Raw genomic sequence first — 18,785 nt, forward strand, 5'->3', positions numbered from 1 at the left:
GGCCTCTTCGTCGCCCAACTTCTATTCTGCCTGAGCTCCAAGAACTTCAGCTGCGATACCTACCGCACTGTGTAAGCAAATGTGTGATATATTGCTCCACTGTGAACCAGACTGCAGGGGCACCTGCAGTTCTCTACTTGCTGAGATGTTAAAAGCACACTCTCAAATTTCAGCATCAAGGCCTTCAGCAGCCAGGCGCCATTCATGGACAGAGAAAGACAACAAACAGTCTTGACTTATTTCATCAAACCATTCCTCTCAAGAAATGACTCATCAGGTAAAGGCAGGAGCTCAAGCTCAATTTGGTAAAGTCTCGGTGGTATGTAGTGGTAGTACCTTGCCAACGCCTTTGTTTCTATCGTCTTTGCAGATCCTGGCTGTGTCTCATCCGTCAGAGGCAGTAAACAGTGGCTGGAGGCAAACTTTGGCGCCTACTCTGGTTTTGCAACACTCCGCGATTTGCAAGCCCTCAATCCCAACTTTTCAAGTGTGAGTGGCAACTGCAGTTGTAATATTCTTCCCCTCCCAAACTGGAGCCTCTTAGCCATGGTTTTGCAATCACTGCTGTTTGATTTCATATTGATTTCCTTTGGCAGGCGGAAGCGTTGTCAGTGCTCACTCCTGCTCAGGTGGCACAGCTGACACTGAGCTCAGGGGCCTTGAATGACACAGACCAAATCGACCACGTGTTTGAGCGACTTGAGGAGGGCAATGCTCTGGAAAATGTGGATGAATTCCTGGAAGAGCTGACAGCAAATGGAAAGGTAGGCTACATTTGACACTGGGGCAAGAAGGACAATCCTGGGCTTTTAGATATGGATCAACGCCTCTACAGCAGTTGTTGGGGACTCATTCACATCAAACATTTACTTACATCCCATCTAGTCTCCTGTGAGGAGTACTTGCAGCATGTAAACTGTGTGGTGTTTAAGTCTTCCTGTGTTGTCATTTGACAGGACCCTGATTTCCAACCTGCTGTGAGAGATCACCTAATGAACAGGACCTTCAGCATCATCGCTCCCCATTTCCCCAAGTTCAAGACAGACGACTGGTTCGCTTGGTTCCACGTGAAGCTGGTTACTCTGCTCCCAAGTTTCAGCGCAGTGATGCTCAAGAATGCTACCTCAGATATAAACTGCACAAACTACCATGTTGTGTAAGTAACATTTTACAAACAAGCAGGATTGCATCGCACCAAAGTACAAAATGACTAATGAGGAACTGCGTACAAATGTTTTCTCTGGCCCTTTGCAGTGTGAGCGGGATGGCCAAAGCTTCCCTTCAATATCCTCGCAGGGACAAAGAAGAAATCACAGATGTAATGGTGGGCTACCTGAAAAAATCTGTCAGTGTCATCAACACGCCAGGTAAGGCCAACGCAGTAAACTCCGCCATGCGGTTGCTTGTGTGAGAATTTGCTAAAATGGCACTGAGAGGAAAACTGGCGCTTGTCTCATTTTATGTGTATTCATTTCTAAAATAATGCTCGCTAAATGGTATGTTTGCTAACGTCCATCTACGGGCCCTTAGTTTGCAGGCAGGGAATTCAGAGTGATGCCCAGTGGCTTGAGAAAAACTTGGGTCCATTTTCCACACGTGCTAAATACTCTGACCTCAAAGTATTCAACATCTCTGGGGTAAGTCAGACATTTCACTACCAATCTTCCTCGAAAAGAGCAGCACAATACTCTGAAGCTGGAAAGTCTTCACACAGAGGTGGCTTTTCCATGTATGTCAAAGAGAAATGCAGTGCGTATATCCTCTGTTGGTTTCATCAGGTGGCAGTTGTGGAAAACCTCTCACCAAAGCAGAAAGCTGAGCTGATCCTGGATCCAGACAGTAACGCTTTGGAGAATGAGAACATCGTAAGAGAGGTGTTCACAAGCTTGACAGAGTCCCCTGATACTGAGCAGCTCAGTCAGTTTTTCCAGGCTTACAGTGACATCAACAAGCAGGTGAATGCTTGACCTTAAGATTGCCATATTTTCCCACAAAGTTGCTTGACAAGCAGGTCATGTAAAACTTGTCCTGGGTTAAGAAAGGCAAAAAGTCCTCTTCAGCTGAAACGTGAATCCTTTCATCTCCAGAGAAACATCACCATCGTGGAAAATCCAGCTGTACGAGACATCATCTTGAACCTGACCTTGACAGCCCTTGCTCCTGAATTTGAAGACTTTGGGCCTGAAGACTATAAGCTGTGGTTCCAGGTCTATTTGGTCACTGTGATGGCCAGCCTCCATCCTGGCAGCTTGGCGGTGATCCCCAGTAACATCAGTTGTGCATCCTACGCAGCCATGTACGAAATCATATTTCTCAAGTCCAAAGTCAGACACTTTGGATTTTGCACGATGTCAAAGTGTGGCTTCAGACAAGTCACAAAAATGTGTGTTTTCTTCCCTCAGACTCACTGGCCTCGAGCAAAGTTTGAAAATCCTGCCACTGCTGCTTTCACGGGGTGTGAGATCAAGCAGAGAGTCACTCAAGGAGACATTCGCACGTACGTTGACATCATTTTTCAGATAAGCCAATTACCACTGCTATGATGATAGCTGTATTGATGCCATGCCTTCATTTCATTTTTCTCTCAAACAGATTGCTCGTTTAGAGATTCCTTCAAGGTGAGTTCATTTCCTTGGGAGTATTACGTAGATTAAAAAACAACATTTGATGGAAATTTACTAGGCACAAGTTTGGCACATTGATTTTGTTAAGAAGGCCACGTCAAAATACTCTAAGAGGCTTTTGTCACGAGACTAACACTTACGCTTTGCTTGTCTGCAGTGCAAGGAGACCCTGGTCGATGGTAAGTTTGTAAAGTAGCAGACGTTTCAAGTGTGATGACAAAATCGCATTGTGAAGGTTCAATGTCTGATATTGGAATATTGTCTTTTCACAGAGGACCTCGTCTGTGCTGCGGTCGACGGGTAGGTGAATTCCAGTCTTGTCCAGTGCAGAGTTTGCCTAGGTAAAGTTACCTAAGGACTACCCAAGTTGAGAATGATTTTCTTTTTCCTTTTTCCTCAGATCACAACTCCAACAAACTGTGTCTATGGGCATTTCCTCTGAAGCCCTGTGCAATTTTACCATCACTGCGCACGCCTGTTCCTCGGTAGGACTGTTTTTTGAATAGCTGTGAATCCCAGAGAAAGAAGATTTGGCTTTTGCTACATTGCCATCCTGAGACAAATCTCTGTAAACTCTGAGAGCCTCTGCTTAATTTCCTGTCTGCTTTTTTTCTAAGGCCACACATCTCACAGCTGACAACTTGGCAACACTGATGAAATGCTCACTGGAGAGCCAGACGACATACCCGGTAGAGGTGTGGACGCTTCTCTTCCAAAAAGCTTCGTCTGCACTAGACCAGGCTCTGGAGTCATTTGCCACCATGGTAAATCCAATCCCACAATTTCACAAAACTGTGTTTCCCTGTGTGGATTCTGTGTAAAACCAAAATGACTTTTCCAATCCTAGGCCCCCAACAACAGCAACCCGTCCCTGTCGCATGCTCTCGAGGCTCTTGGACAGGTGAGAATTGCCAGCTTCAGCCAGGCACAGCTGCAGAGCGTTAGCTTTGTCAGCAGCTGGTTCATGACAACATCCGTCCGTTTTTGGCCTCTTCGTCGCCCAACTTCCTATTCTGCCTGAGCTCCAAGAACTTCAGCTGCGATACCTACCGCACTGTGTAAGCAAATGTGTGATATATTGCTCCACTGTGAACCAGACTGCAGGGCACCTGCAGTTCTCTACTTGCTGAGATGTTAAAAGCACACTCTCAAATTTCAGCATCAAGGCCTTCAGCAGCCAGGCGCCATTCATGGACAGAGAAAGACAACAAACAGTCTTGACTTATTTCATCAAACCATTCCTCTCAAGAAATGACTCATCAGGTAAAGGCAGGAGCTCAAGCTCAATTTGGTAAAGTCTCGGTGGTATGTAGTGGTAGTACCTTGCCAACGCCTTTGTTTCTATCGTCTTTGCAGATCCTGGCTGTGTCTCATCCGTCAGAGGCAGTAAACAGTGGCTGGCAAAACTTTGGCGCCTACTCTGGTTTTGCAACACTCCGCGATTTGCAAGCCCTCAATCCCAACTTTTCAAGTGTGAGTGGCAACTGCAGTTGTAATATTCTTCCCCCCCAAACTGGAGCCTCTTAGCCATGGTTTTGCAATCACTGCTGTTTGATTTCATATTGATTTCCTTTGGCAGGCGGAAGCGTTGTCAGTGCTCACTCCTGCTCAGGTGGCACAGCTGACACTGAGCTCAGGGGCCTTGAATGACACAGACCAAATCGACCACGTGTTTGAGCGACTTGAGGAGGGCAATGCTCTGGAAAATGTGGATGAATTCCTGGAAGAGCTGACAGCAAATGGAAAGGTAGGCTACATTTGACACTGGGGCAAGAAGGACAATCCTGGGCTTTTAGATATGGATCAACGCCTCTACAGCAGTTGTTGGGGACTCATGGTTGTGAGGAGTACTTGCAGCATGTAAACTGTGTGGTGTTTAAGTCTTCCTGTTGTCATTTGACAGGACCCTGATTTCCAACCTGCTGTGAGAGATCACCTAATGAACAGGACCTTCAGCATCATCGCTCCCCATTTCCCCAAGTTCAAGACAGACGACTGGTTCGCTTGGTTCCACGTGAAGCTGGTTACTCTGCTCCAAGTTTCAGCGCAGTGATGCTCAAGAATGCTACCTCAGATATAAACTGCACAAACTACCATGTTGTGTAAGTAACATTTTACAAACAAGCAGGATTGCATCGCACCAAAGTACAAAATGACTAATGAGGAACTGCGTACAAATGTTTTCTCTGGCCCTTTGCAGTGTGAGCGGGATGGCCAAAGCTTTCCCTTCAATATCCTCGCAGGGACAAGAAGAAATCACAGATGTAATGGTGGGCTACCTGAAAAAATCTGTCAGTGTCATCAACACGCCAGGTAAGGCCAACGCAGTAAACTCCGCCATGCGGTTGCTTGTGTGAGAATTTGCTAAAATGGCACTGAGAGGAAAACTGGCGCTTGTCTCATTTTATGTGTATTCATTTCTAAAATAATGCTCGCTAAATGGTATGTTTGCTAACGTCCATCTACGGGCCCTTAGTTTGCAGGCAGGGAATTCAGAGTGATGCCCAGTGGCTTGAGAAAAACTTGGGTCCATTTTCCACACGTGCTAAATACTCTGACCTCAAAGTATTCAACATCTCTGGGGTAAGTCAGACATTTCACTACCAATCTTCCTCGAAAAGAGCAGCACAATACTCTGAAGCTGGAAAGTCTTCACACAGAGGTGGCTTTCCATGTATGTCAAAGAGAAATGCAGTGCGTATATCCTCTGTTGGTTTCATCAGGTGGCAGTTGTGGAAAACCTCTCACCAGCAGAAAGCTGAGCTGATCCTGGATCCAGACAGTAACGCTTTGGAGAATGAGAACATCGTAAGAGAGGTGTTCACAAGCTTGACAGAGTCCCCTGATACTGAGCAGCTCAGTCAGTTTTTCCAGGCTTACAGTGACATCAACAAGCAGGTGAATGCTTGACCTTAAGATTGCCATATTTTCCACAAAGTTGCTTGACAAGCAGGTCATGTAAAACTTGTCCTGGGTTAAGAAAGGCAAAAAGTCCTCTTCAGCTGAAACGTGAATCCTTTCATCTCCAGAGAAACATCACCATCGTGGAAAATCCAGCTGTACGAGACATCATCTTGAACCTGACCTTGACAGCCCTTGCTCCTGAATTTGAAGACTTTGGGCAAGACTATAAGCTGTGGTTCCAGGTCTATTTGGTCACTGTGATGCCAGCCTCCATCCTGGCAGCTTGGCGGTGATCCCCAGTAACATCAGTTGTGCATCCTACGCAGCCATGTACGAAATCATATTTCTCAAGTCCAAAGTCAGACACTTTGGATTTTGCACGATGTCAAAGTGTGGCTTCAGACAAGTCACAAAAATGTGTGTTTTCTTCCCTCAGACTCACTGGCCTCGAGCAAAGTTTGAAAATCCTGCCACTGCTGCTTTCACGGGGTGTGAGATCAAGCAGAGAGTCACTCAAGGAGACATTCGCACGTACGTTGACATCATTTTTCAGATAAGCCAATTACCACTGCTATGATGATAGCTGTATTGATGCCATGCCTTCATTTCATTTTTCTCTCAAACAGATTGCTCGTTTAGAGATTCCTTCAAGGTGAGTTCATTTCCTTGGGAGTATTACGTAGATTAAAAAACAACATTTGATGGAAATTTACTAGGCACAAGTTTGGCACATTGATTTTGTTAAGAAGGCCACGTCAAAATACTCTAAGAGGCTTTTGTCACGAGACTAACACTTACGCTTTGCTTGTCTGCAGTGCAAGGAGACCCTGGTCGATGGTAAGTTTGTAAAGTAGCAGACGTTTCAAGTGTGATGACAAAATCGCATTGTGAAGGTTCAATGTCTGATATTGGAATATTGTCTTTTCACAGAGGACCTCGTCTGTGCTGCGGTCGACGGGTAGGTGAATTCCAGTCTTGTCCAGTGCAGAGTTTGCCTAGGTAAAGTTACCTAAGGACTACCCAAGTTGAGAATGATTTTCTTTTTCCTTTTTCCTCAGATCACAACTCCAACAAACTGTGTCTATGGGCATTTCCTCTGAAGCCCTGTGCAATTTTACCATCACTGCGCACGCCTGTTCCTCGGTAGGACTGTTTTTTGAATAGCTGTGAATCCCAGAGAAAGAAGATTTGGCTTTTGCTACATTGCCATCCTGAGACAAATCTCTGTAAACTCTGAGCCTCTGCTTAATTTCCTGTCTGCTTTCTTTCTAAGGCCACACATCTCACAGCTGACAACTTGGCAACACTGATGAAATGCTCACTGGAGAGCCAGACGACATACCCGGTAGAGGTGTGGACGCTTCTCTTCCAAAAAGCTTCGTCTGCACTAGACCAGGCTCTGGAGTCATTTGCCACCATGGTAAATCCAATCCCACAATTTCACAAAACTGTGTTTCCCTGTGTGGATTCTGTGTAAAAACCAAAATGACTTTTCCAATCCTAGGCCCCCAACAACAGCAACCCGTCCCTGTCGCATGCTCTCGAGGCTCTTGGACAGGTGAGAATTGCCAGCTTCAGCCAGGCACAGCTGCAGAGCGTTAGCTTTGTCAGCAGCTGGTTCATGACAAACATCCGTCCGTTTTTGGCCTCTTCGTCGCCCAACTTCCTATTCTGCCTGAGCTCCAAGAACTTCAGCTGCGATACCTACCGCACTGTGTAAGCAAATGTGTGATATATTGCTCCACTGTGAACCAGACTGCAGGGGCACCTGCAGTTCTCTACTTGCTGAGATGTTAAAAGCACACTCTCAAATTTCAGCATCAAGGCCTTCAGCAGCCAGGCGCCATTCATGGACAGAGAAAGACAACAAACAGTCTTGACTTATTTCATCAAACCATTCCTCTCAAGAAATGACTCATCAGGTAAAGGCAGGAGCTCAAGCTCAATTTGGTAAAGTCTCGGTGGTATGTAGTGGTAGTACCTTGCCAACGCCTTTGTTTCTATCGTCTTTGCAGATCCTGGCTGTGTCTCATCCGTCAGAGGCAGTAAACAGTGGCTGGAGGCAAACTTTGGCGCCTACTCTGGTTTTGCAACACTCCGCGATTTGCAAGCCCTCAATCCCAACTTTTCAAGTGTGAGTGGCAACTGCAGTTGTAATATTCTTCCCCTCCCAAACTGGAGCCTCTTAGCCATGGTTTTGCAATCACTGCTGTTTGATTTCATATTGATTTCCTTTGGCAGGCGGAAGCGTTGTCAGTGCTCACTCCTGCTCAGGTGGCACAGCTGACACTGAGCTCAGGGGCCTTGAATGACACAGACCAAATCGACCACGTGTTTGAGCGACTTGAGGAGGGCAATGCTCTGGAAAATGTGGATGAATTCCTGGAAGAGCTGACAGCAAATGGAAAGGTAGGCTACATTTGACACTGGGGCAAGAAGGACAATCCTGGGCTTTTAGATATGGATCAACGCCTCTACAGCAGTTGTTGGGGACTCATTCACATCAAACATTTACTTACATCCCATCTAGTCTCCTGTGAGGAGTACTTGCAGCATGTAAACTGTGTGGTGTTTAAGTCTTCCTGTGTTGTCATTTGACAGGACCCTGATTTCCAACCTGCTGTGAGAGATCACCTAATGAACAGGACCTTCAGCATCATCGCTCCCCATTTCCCCAAGTTCAAGACAGACGACTGGTTCGCTTGGTTCCACGTGAAGCTGGTTACTCTGCTCCCAAGTTTCAGCGCAGTGATGCTCAAGAATGCTACCTCAGATATAAACTGCACAAACTACCATGTTGTGTAAGTAACATTTTACAAACAAGCAGGATTGCATCGCACCAAAGTACAAAATGACTAATGAGGAACTGCGTACAAATGTTTTCTCTGGCCCTTTGCAGTGTGAGCGGGATGGCCAAAGCTTTCCCTTCAATATCCTCGCAGGGACAAGAAGAAATCACAGATGTAATGGTGGGCTACCTGAAAAAATCTGTCAGTGTCATCAACACGCCAGGTAAGGCCAACGCAGTAAACTCCGCCATGCGGTTGCTTGTGTGAGAATTTGCTAAAATGGCACTGAGAGGAAAACTGGCGCTTGTCTCATTTTATGTGTATTCATTTCTAAAATAATGCTCGCTAAATGGTATGTTTGCTAACGTCCATCTACGGGCCCTTAGTTTGCAGGCAGGGAATTCAGAGTGATGCCCAGTGGCTTGAGAAAAACTTGGGTCCATTTTCCACACGTGCTAAATACTCTGACCTCAAAGTATTCAACATCTCTGGGGTAAGTCAGACATTTCACTACCAATCTTCCTCGAAAAGAGCAGCACAATACTCTGAAGCTGGAAAGTCTTTCACACAGAGGTGGCTTTTCCATGTATGTCAAAAGAAATGCAGTGCGTATATCCTCTGTTGGTTTCATCAGGTGGCAGTTGTGGAAAACCTCTCACCAAAGCAGAAAGCTGAGCTGATCCTGGATCCAGACAGTAACGCTTTGGAGAATGAGAACATCGTAAGAGAGGTGTTCACAAGCTTGACAGAGTCCCCTGATACTGAGCAGCTCAGTCAGTTTTTCCAGGCTTACAGTGACATCAACAAGCAGGTGAATGCTTGACCTTAAGATTGCCATATTTTCCCACAAGTTGCTTGACAAGCAGGTCATGTAAAACTTGTCCTGGGTTAAGAAAGGCAAAAAGTCCTCTTCAGCTGAAACGTGAATCCTTTCATCTCCAGAGAAACATCACCATCGTGGAAAATCCAGCTGTACGAGACATCATCTTGAACCTGACCTTGACAGCCCTTGCTCCTGAATTTGAAGACTTTGGGCCTGAAGACTATAAGCTGTGGTTCCAGGTCTATTTGGTCACTGTGATGGCCAGCCTCCATCCTGGCAGCTTGGCGGTGATCCCCAGTAACATCAGTTGTGCATCCTACGCAGCCATGTACGAAATCATATTTCTCAAGTCCAAAGTCAGACACTTTGGATTTTGCACGATGTCAAAGTGTGGCTTCAGACAAGTCACAAAAATGTGTGTTTTCTTCCCTCAGACTCACTGGCCTCGAGCAAAGTTTGAAAATCCTGCCACTGCTGCTTTCACGGGGTGTGAGATCAAGCAGAGAGTCACTCAAGGAGACATTCGCACGTACGTTGACATCATTTTTCAGATAAGCCAATTACCACTGCTATGATGATAGCTGTATTGATGCCATGCCTTCATTTCATTTTTCTCTCAAACAGATTGCTCGTTTAGAGATTCCTTCAAGGTGAGTTCATTTCCTTGGAGTATTACGTAGATTAAAAAACAACATTTGATGGAAATTTACTAGGCACAAGTTTGGCACATTGATTTTGTTAAGAAGGCCACGTCAAAATACTCTAAGAGGCTTTTGTCACGAGACTAACACTTACGCTTTGCTTGTCTGCAGTGCAAGGAGACCCTGGTCGATGGTAAGTTTGTAAAGTAGCAGACGTTTCAAGTGTGATGACAAAATCGCATTGTGAAGGTTCAATGTCTGATATTGGAATATTGTCTTTTCACAGAGGACCTCGTCTGTGCTGCGGTCGACGGGTAGGTGAATTCCAGTCTTGTCCAGTGCAGAGTTTGCCTAGGTAAAGTTACCTAAGGACTACCCAAGTTGAGAATGATTTTCTTTTTCCTTTTTCCTCAGATCACAACTCCAACAAACTGTGTCTATGGGCATTTCCTCTGAAGCCCTGTGCAATTTTACCATCACTGCGCACGCCTGTTCCTCGGTAGGACTGTTTTTTGAATAGCTGTGAATCCCAGAGAAAGAAGATTTGGCTTTTGCTACATTGCCATCCTGAGACAAATCTCTGTAAACTCTGAGAGCCTCTGCTTAATTTCCTGTCTGCTTTCTTTCTAAGGCCACACATCTCACAGCTGACAACTTGGCAACACTGATGAAATGCTCTGGAGAGCCAGACGACATACCCGGTAGAGGTGTGGACGCTTCTCTTCCAAAAAGCTTCGTTGCACTAGACCAGGCTCTGGAGTCATTTGCCACCATGGTAAATCCAATCCCACAATTTCACCAAAACTGTGTTTCCCTGTGTGGATTCTGTGTAAAAACCAAAATGACTTTTCCAATCCTAGGCCCCAACAACAGCAACCCGTCCCTGTCGCATGCTCTCGAGGCTCTTGGACAGGTGAGAATTGCCAGCTTCAGCCAGGCACAGCTGCAGAGCGTTAGCTTTGTCAGCAGCTGGTTCATGACAAACATCCGTCCGTTTTTGGCCTCTTCGTCGCCCAACTTCCTATTCTGCCTGAGCTCCAAGAACTTCAGCTGCGATACCTACCGCACTGTGTAAGCAAATGTGTGATATATTGCTCCACTGTGAACCAGACTGCAGGGGCACCTGCAGTTCTCTACTTGCTGAGATGTTAAAAGCACACTCTCAAATTTCAGCATCAAGGCCTTCAGCAGCCAGGCGCCATTCATGGACAGAGAAAGACAACAAACAGTCTTGACTTATTTCATCAAACCATTCCTCTCAAGAAATGACTCATCAGGTAAAGGCAGGAGCTCAAGCTCAATTTGGTAAAGTCTCGGTGGTATGTAGTGGTAGTACCTTGCCAACGCCTTTGTTTCTATCGTCTTTGCAGATCCTGGCTGTGTCTCATCCGTCAGAGGCAGTAAACAGTGGCTGGAGGCAAACTTTGGCGCCTACTGGTTTTGCAACACTCCGCGATTTGCAAGCCCTCAATCCCAACTTTTCAAGTGTGAGTGGCAACTGCAGTTGTAATATTCTTCCCCTCCCAAACTGGAGCCTCTTAGCCATGGTTTTGCAATCACTGCTGTTTGATTTCATATTGATTTCCTTTGGCAGGCGGAAGCGTTGTCAGTGCTCACTCCTGCTCAGGTGGCACAGCTGACACTGAGCTCAGGGGCCTTGAATGACACAGACCAAATCGACCACGTGTTTGAGCGACTTGAGGAGGGCAATGCTCTGGAAAATGTGGATGAATTCCTGGAAGAGCTGACAGCAAATGGAAAGGTAGGCTACATTTGACTGGGGCAAGAAGGACAATCCTGGGCTTTTAGATATGGATCAACGCCTCTACAGCAGTTGTTGGGGACTCATTCACATCAACATTTACTTACATCCCATCTAGTCTCCTGTGAGGAGTACTTGCAGCATGTAAACTGTGTGGTGTTTAAGTCTTCCTGTGTTGTCATTTGACAGGACCCTGATTTCCAACCTGCTGTGAGAGATCACCTAATGAACAGGACCTTCAGCATCATCGCTCCCCATTTCCCCAAGTTCAAGACAGACGACTGGTTCGCTTGGTTCCACGTGAAGCTGGTTACTCTGCTCCCAAGTTTCAGCGCAGTGATGCTCAAGAATGCTACCTCAGATATAAACTGCACAAACTACCATGTTGTGTAAGTAACATTTTACAAACAAGCAGGATTGCATCGCACCAAAGTACAAAATGACTAATGAGGAACTGCGTACAAATGTTTTCTCTGGCCCTTTGCAGTGTGAGCGGGATGGCCAAAGCTTTCCCTTCAATATCCTCGCAGGGACAAGAAGAAATCACAGATGTAATGGTGGGCTACCTGAAAAAATCTGTCAGTGTCATCAACACGCCAGGTAAGGCCAACGCAGTAAACTCCGCCATGCGGTTGCTTGTGTGAGAATTTGCTAAAATGGCACTGAGAGGAAAACTGGCGCTTGTCTCATTTTATGTGTATTCATTCTAAAATAATGCTCGCTAAATGGTATGTTTGCTAACGTCCATCTACGGGCCTTAGTTTGCAGGCAGGGAATTCAGAGTGATGCCCAGTGGCTTGAGAAAAACTTGGGTCCATTTTCCACACGTGCTAATACTCTGACCTCAAAGTATTCAACAATCTCTGGGGTAAGTCAGACATTTCACTACCAATCTTCCTCGAAAAGAGCAGCACAATACTCTGAAGCTGGAAAGTCTTCACACAGAGGTGGCTTTTCCATGTATGTCAAAGAGAAATGCAGTGCGTATATCCTCTGTTGGTTTCATCAGGTGGCGTTGTGGAAAACCTCTCACCAAAGCAGAAAGCTGAGCTGATCCTGGATCCAGACAGTAACGCTTTGGAGAATGAGACCATCGTAAGAGAGGTGTTCACAAGCTTGACAGAGTCCCTGATACTGAGCAGCTCAGTCAGTTTTTCCAGGCTTACAGTGACATCAACAAGCAGGTGAATGCTTGACCTTAAGATTGCCATATTTTCCCACAAAGTTGCTTGACAAGCAGGTCATGTAAAAACTTGTCCTGGGTTAAGAAAGGCAAAAAGTCCTCTTCAGCTGAAACGTGAATCCTTTCATCTCCAGAGAAACATCACCATCGTGGAAAATCCAGCTGTACGAGACATCATCTTGAACCTGACCTTGGACAGCCCTTGCTCCTGAATTTGAAGACTTTGGGCCTGAAGACTATAAGCTGTGGTTCCAGGTCTATTTGGTCACTGTGATGGCCAGCCTCCATCCTGGCAGCTTGGCGGTGATCCCCAGTAACATCAGTTGTGCATCCTACGCAGCCATGTACGAAATCATATTTCTCAAGTCCAAAGTCAGACACTTTGGATTTTGCACGATGTCAAAGTGTGGCTTCAGACAAGTCACAAAAATGTGTGTTTTCTTCCCTCAGACTCCACTGGCCTCGAGCAAAGTTTGAAAATCCTGCCACTGCTGCTTTCACGGGGTGTGAGATCAAGCAGAGAGTCACTCAAGGAGACATTCGCACGTACGTTGACATCATTTTTCAGATAAGCCAATTACCACTGCTATGATGATAGCTGTATTGATGCCATGCCTTCATTTCATTTTTCTCTCAAACAGATGCTCGTTTAGAGATTCCTTCAAGGTGAGTTCATTTCCTTGGGAGTATTACGTAGATTAAAAAACAACATTTGATGGAAATTTACTAGGCACAAGTTTGGCACATTGATTTTGTTAAGAAGGCCACGTCAAAATACTCTAAGAGGCTTTTGTCACGAGACTAACACTTACGCTTTGCTTGTCTGCAGTGCAAGGAGACCCTGGTCGATGGTAAGTTTGTAAAGTAGCAGACGTTTCAAGTGTGATGACAAAAATCGCATTGTGAAGGTTCAATGTCTGATATGGAATATTGTCTTTTCACAGAGGACCTCGTCTGTGCTGCGGTCGACGGGTAGGTGAATTCCAGTCTTGTCCAGTGCAGAGTTGCCTAGGTAAAGTTACCTAAGGACTACCCAAGTTGAGAATGATTTTCTTTTTCCTTTTCCTCAGATCACAACTCCAACAAACTGTGTCTATGGGCATTTCCTCTGAAGCCCTGTGCAATTTTACCATCACTGCGCACGCCTGTTCCTCGGTAGGACTGTTTTTTGAATAGCTGTGAATCCCAGAGAAAGAAGATTTGGCTTTTGCTACATTGCCATCCTGAGACAAATCTCTGTAAACTCTGCTAAGAGCCTCTGCTTAATTTCCTGTCTGCTTTCTTTCTAAGGCCACACATCTCCACAGCTGACAACTTGGCCAACACTGATGAAATGCTCACATGGAGAGCCAGACGACATACCCGGTAGAGGTGTGGACGCTTCTCTTCCAAAAAGCTTCGTCTGCACTAGACCAGGCTCTGGAGTCATTTTGCCACCATGGTAAATCCAATCCCACAATTTCACCAAAACTGTGTTTCCCTGTGTGGATTCTGTGTAAAAACCAAAATGACTTTTCCAATCCTAGGCCCCCAACAACAGCAACGCCCGCCTGTCGCATGCTCTCGAGGCTCTTGGACAGGTGAGAATTGCCAGCTTCAGCCAGGCACAGCTGCAGAGCGTTAGCTTTGTCAGCAGCTGGTTCATGACAAACATCCGTCCGTTTTTTGGCCTCTTCGTCGCCCAACTTCCTATTCTGGCCTGAGCTCCAAGAACTTCAGCTGCGATACCTACCGCACTGTGTAAGCAAATGTGTGATATATTGCTCCAACTGTGAACCAGACTGCAGGGGCACCTGCAGTTCTCTACTTGCTGAGATGTTAAAAGCACACTCTCAAATTTCAGCATCAAGGCCCTTCAGCAGCCAGGCGCCATTCATGGACAGAGAAAGACAACAAACAGTCTTGACTTATTTCATCAAACCATTCCTCTCAAGAAATGACTCATCAGGTAAAGGCAGGAGCTCAAGCTCAATTTGGTAAAGTCTCGGTGGTATGTAGTGGTAGTACCTTGCCAACGCTTTGTTTCTATCGTCTTTGCAGATCCTGGCTGTGTCTCATCCGTCAGAGGCAGTAAACAGTGGCTGGAGGCAAAACTTTGCGCCTACTCTGGTTTGCAACACTCCGCGATTTGCAAGCCCTCAAATCCCAACTTTTCAAGTGTGAGTGGCAACTGCAGTTGTAATATTCTTTCCCCTCCCAAACTGGGAGCCTCTTAGCCATGGTTTTGGCAATCACTGCTGTTTGATTTCATATTGATTTCCTTTGGCAGGCGGAAGCGTTGTCAGTGCTCACTCCTGCTCAGGTGGCACAGGCTGACACTGAGCTCAGGGGCCTTGAATGACACAGACCAAATCGACCACGTGTTTGAGCGACTTGAGGAGGGCAATGCTCTGGAAAATGTGGATGAATTCCTGGAAGAGCTGACAGCAAATGGAAAGGTAGGCTACATTTGACACTGGGGCAAGAAGGACAATCCTGGGCTTTTAGATATGGATCAACGCCTCTACAGCAGTTGTTGGGGACTCATTCACATCAAACATTTACTTACATCCCATCTAGTCTCCTGTGAGGAGTACTTGCAGCATGTAAACTGTGTGGTGTTTAAGTCTTCCTGTGTTGTCATTTGACAGGACCCTGATTCCAACCTGCTGTGAGAGATCACCTAATGAACAGGACCTTCAGCATCATCGCTCCCCATTTCCCCCAAGTTCAAGACAGACGACTGGTTTCGCTTGGTTCCACGTGAAGCTGGTTACTCTGCTCCCAAGTTTCAGCGCAGTGATGCTCAAGAATGCTACCTCAGATATAAACTGCACAAACTACCATGTTGTGTAAGTAACATTTTACAAACAAGCAGGATTGCATCGCACCAAAGTACAAAATGACTAATGAGGAACTGCGTACAAATGTTTTCTCTGGCCCTTTGCAGTGTGAGCGGGATGGCCAAAGCTTTCCCTTCAATATCCTCGCAGGGACAAGAAGAAATCACAGATGTAATGGTGGGCTACCTGAAAAAATCTGTCAGTGTCATCAACACGCCAGGTAAGGCCAACGCAGTAAACTCCGCCATGCGGTTGCTTGTGTGAGAATTTGCCTAAATGGCACTGAGAGGAAAACTGGCGCTTGTCTCATTTTATGTGTATTCATTCTAAAATAATGCTCGCTAAATGGTATGTTTGCTAACGTCCATCTACGGGCCCTTAGTTTGCAGGCAGGGAATTCAGAGTGATGCCCAGTGGCTTGAGAAAAACTTGGGTCCATTTTCCACACGTGCTAAATACTCTGACCTCAAAGTATTCAACATCTCTGGGGTAAGTCAGACATTTCACTACCAATCTTCCTCGAAAAGAGCAGCACAATACTCTGAAGCTGGAAAGTCTTCACACAGAGGTGGCTTTTCCATGTATGTCAAAGAGAAATGCAGTGCGTATATCCTCTGTTGGTTTCATCAGGTGGCAGTTGTGGAAAACCTCTCACCAAAGCAGAAAGCTGAGCTGATCCTGGATCCAGACAGTAACGCTTTGGAGAATGAGACATCGTAAGAGAGGTGTTCACAAGCTTGACAGAGTCCCCTGATACTGAGCAGCTCAGTCAGTTTTTCCAGGCTTACAGTGACATCAACAAGCAGGTGAATGCTTGACCTTAAGATTGCCATATTTTCCCACAAAGTTGCTTGACAAGCAGGTCATGTAAAACTTGTCCTGGGTTAAGAAAGGCAAAAAGTCCTCTTCAGCTGAAACGTGAATCCTTTCATCTCCAGAGAAACATCACCATCGTGGAAAATCCAGCTGTACGAGACATCATCTTGAACCTGACCTTGACAGCCCTTGCTCTGAATTTGAAGACTTTGGGCCTGAAGACTATAAGCTGTGGTTCCAGGTCTATTTGGTCACTGTGATGGCCAGCCTCCATCCTGGCAGCTTGGCGGTGATCCCCAGTAACATCAGTTGTGCATCCTACGCAGCCATGTACGAAATCATATTTCTCAAGTCCAAAGTCAGACACTTTGGATTTTGCACGATGTCAAAGTGTGGCTTCAGACAAGTCACAAAAATGTGTGTTTTCTTCCCTCAGACTCACTGGCCTCGAGCAAAGTTTGAAAATCCTGCCACTGCTGCTTTCACGGGGTGTGAGATCAAGCAGAGAGTCACTCAAGGAGACATTCGCACGTACGTTGACATCATTTTTCAGATAAGCCAATTACCACTGCTATGATGATAGCTGTATTGATGCCATGCCTTCATTTCATTTTTCTCTCAAACAGATTGCTCGTTTAGAGATTCCTTCAAGGTGAGTTCATTTCCTTGGGAGTATTACGTAGATTAAAAAACAACATTTGATGGAAATTTACTAGGCACAAGTTTGGCACATTGATTTTGTTAAGAAGGCCACGTCAAAATACTCTAAGAGGCTTTTGTCACGAGACTAACACTTACGCTTTGCTTGTCTGCAGTGCAAGGAGACCCTGGTCGATGGTAAGTTTGTAAAGTAGCAGACGTTTCAAGTGTGATGACAAAATCGCATTGTGAAGGTTCAATGTCTGATATTGGAATATTGTCTTTTCACAGAGGACCTCGTCTGTGCTGTGCTGCGGTCGACGGGTAGGTGAATTCCAGTCTTGTCCAGTGCAGAGTTTGCCTAGGTAAAGTTACCTAAGGACTACCCAAGTTGAGAATGATTTTCTTTTTCCTTTTTCCTCAGATCACAACTCCAACAAACTGTGTCTATGGGCATTTCCTCTGAAGCCCTGTGCAATTTTACCATCACTGCGCACGCCTGTTCCTCGGTAGGACTGTTTTTTGAATAGCTGTGAATCCCAGAGAAAGAAGATTTGGCTTTTGCTACATTGCCATCCTGAGACAAATCTCTGTAAACTCTGAGAGCCTCTGCTTAATTTCCTGTCTGCTTTCTTTCTAAGGCCACACATCTCACAGCTGACAACTTGGCAAACACTGATGAAATGCTCACTGGAGAGCCAGACGACATACCCGGTAGAGGTGTGGACGCTTCTCTTCCAAAAAGCTTCGTCTGCACTAGACCAGGCTCTGGAGTCATTTGCCACCATGGTAAATCCAATCCCACAATTTCACCAAAACTGTGTTTCCCTGTGTGGATTCTGTGTAAAAACCAAAATGACTTTTCCAATCCTAGGCCCCCAACAACAGCAACCCGTCCCTGTCGCATGCTCTCGAGGCTCTTGGACAGGTGAGAATTGCCAGCTTCAGCCAGGCACAGCTGCAGAGCGTTAGCTTTGTCAGCAGCTGGTTCATGACAAACATCCGTCCGTTTTTGGCCTCTTCGTCGCCCAACTTCCTATTCTGCCTGAGCTCCAAGAACTTCAGCTGCGATACCTACCGCACTGTGTAAGCAAATGTGTGATATATTGCTCCACTGTGAACCAGACTGCAGGGGCACCTGCAGTTCTCTACTTGCTGAGATGTTAAAAGCACACTCTCAAATTTCAGCATCAAGGCCTTCAGCAGCCAGGCGCCATTCATGGACAGAGAAAGACAACAAACAGTCTTGACTTATTTCATCAAACCATTCCTCTCAAGAAATGACTCATCAGGTAAAGGCAGGAGCTCAAGCTCAATTTGGTAAAGTCTCGGTGGTATGTAGTGGTAGTACCTTGCCAACGCCTTTGTTTCTATCGTCTTTGCAGATCCTGGCTGTGTGCGCGTCAGAGGCAGTAAACAGTGGCTGGAGGCCAAACTTTGGCGCCTACTCTGGTTTTGCAACACTCCGCGATTTGCAAGCCCTCAATCCCAACTTTTCAAGTGTGAGTGCAACTGCAGTTGTAATATTCTTCCCCTCCCAAACTGGAGCCCTCTTAGCCATGGTTTTGCAATCACTGCTGTTTGATGTCATATTGATTTCCTTTGGCAGGCGGAAGCGTTGTCAGTGCTCACTCCTGCTCAGGTGGCACAGCTGACACTGAGCTCAGGGGCCTTGAATGACACAGACCAAATCGACCACGTGTTTGAGCGACTTGAGGAGGGCAATGCTCTGGAAAATGTGGATGAATTCCTGGAAGAGCTGACAGCAAATGGAAAGGTAGG

The 18,785-nt window shown here is 46.0% G+C and overlaps 3 protein-coding genes across 3 annotated transcripts; all 3 read left to right on the forward strand.

The window, feature by feature from the left end:
- The first annotated feature begins 1,264 nt into the window (after window positions 1–1,264).
- On the forward strand, window positions 1,265–2,543 carry LOC108873924 (uncharacterized). The gene is made up of 4 exons (XM_051068664.1): window positions 1,265–1,367; window positions 1,531–1,637; window positions 1,779–1,955; window positions 2,088–2,543. The coding sequence occupies exons 1-4, from the start codon at window positions 1,265–1,267 to the stop codon at window positions 2,541–2,543; spliced, it is 843 nt and encodes a 280-aa protein (XP_050924621.1).
- Window positions 2,544–7,718: 5,175 nt separating this feature from the next.
- LOC108873925 (uncharacterized) lies at window positions 7,719–9,715 on the forward strand. Its single transcript, XM_051068665.1, has 5 exons — window positions 7,719–8,329; window positions 8,428–8,540; window positions 8,704–8,810; window positions 8,952–9,128; window positions 9,260–9,715. Exons 1-5 carry the CDS (start codon window positions 8,166–8,168, stop codon window positions 9,713–9,715), a joined length of 1,017 nt encoding a protein of 338 aa, XP_050924622.1. The 5' UTR covers window positions 7,719–8,165.
- Window positions 9,716–16,623: 6,908 nt separating this feature from the next.
- Window positions 16,624–18,368, forward strand: LOC108873928 (uncharacterized). The gene is made up of 7 exons (XM_051068666.1): window positions 16,624–16,722; window positions 17,180–17,201; window positions 17,295–17,327; window positions 17,428–17,512; window positions 17,645–17,792; window positions 17,878–18,089; window positions 18,192–18,368. Exons 1-7 carry the CDS (start codon window positions 16,624–16,626, stop codon window positions 18,325–18,327), a joined length of 735 nt encoding a protein of 244 aa, XP_050924623.1. The 3' UTR covers window positions 18,328–18,368.
- Window positions 18,369–18,785: the final 417 nt, after the last annotated feature.

This window comes from Lates calcarifer, unplaced genomic scaffold (assembly GCF_001640805.2).
Source record: "Lates calcarifer isolate ASB-BC8 unplaced genomic scaffold, TLL_Latcal_v3 _unitig_521_quiver_3560, whole genome shotgun sequence".
In the NCBI taxonomy this organism is placed as follows: Eukaryota; Metazoa; Chordata; class Actinopteri; family Centropomidae; genus Lates; species Lates calcarifer.

Coding starts and splice junctions, on each gene's coding strand:
- LOC108873924 (XM_051068664.1), top strand. CDS start 1,265: ATGGCCAAAGCTTCCCTTCAATATCCTCGCAGGGACAAAGAAGAAATC. Junction 1,368..1,530: donor CAGTGTCATCAACACGCCAG/GTAAGGCCAACG, acceptor ACGGGCCCTTAG/TTTGCAGGCAGGGAATTCAG. Junction 1,638..1,778: donor AAGTATTCAACATCTCTGGG/GTAAGTCAGACA, acceptor TGGTTTCATCAG/GTGGCAGTTGTGGAAAACCT.
- LOC108873925 (XM_051068665.1), top strand. CDS start 8,166: ATGAACAGGACCTTCAGCATCATCGCTCCCCATTTCCCCAAGTTCAAG. Junction 8,330..8,427: donor TGCACAAACTACCATGTTGT/GTAAGTAACATT, acceptor GGCCCTTTGCAG/TGTGAGCGGGATGGCCAAAG. Junction 8,811..8,951: donor AAGTATTCAACATCTCTGGG/GTAAGTCAGACA, acceptor TGGTTTCATCAG/GTGGCAGTTGTGGAAAACCT.
- LOC108873928 (XM_051068666.1), top strand. CDS start 16,624: ATGGCCAGCCTCCATCCTGGCAGCTTGGCGGTGATCCCCAGTAACATC. Junction 17,202..17,294: donor CAAGGAGACCCTGGTCGATG/GTAAGTTTGTAA, acceptor GTCTTTTCACAG/AGGACCTCGTCTGTGCTGTG. Junction 18,090..18,191: donor TGCGATACCTACCGCACTGT/GTAAGCAAATGT, acceptor CTCAAATTTCAG/CATCAAGGCCTTCAGCAGCC.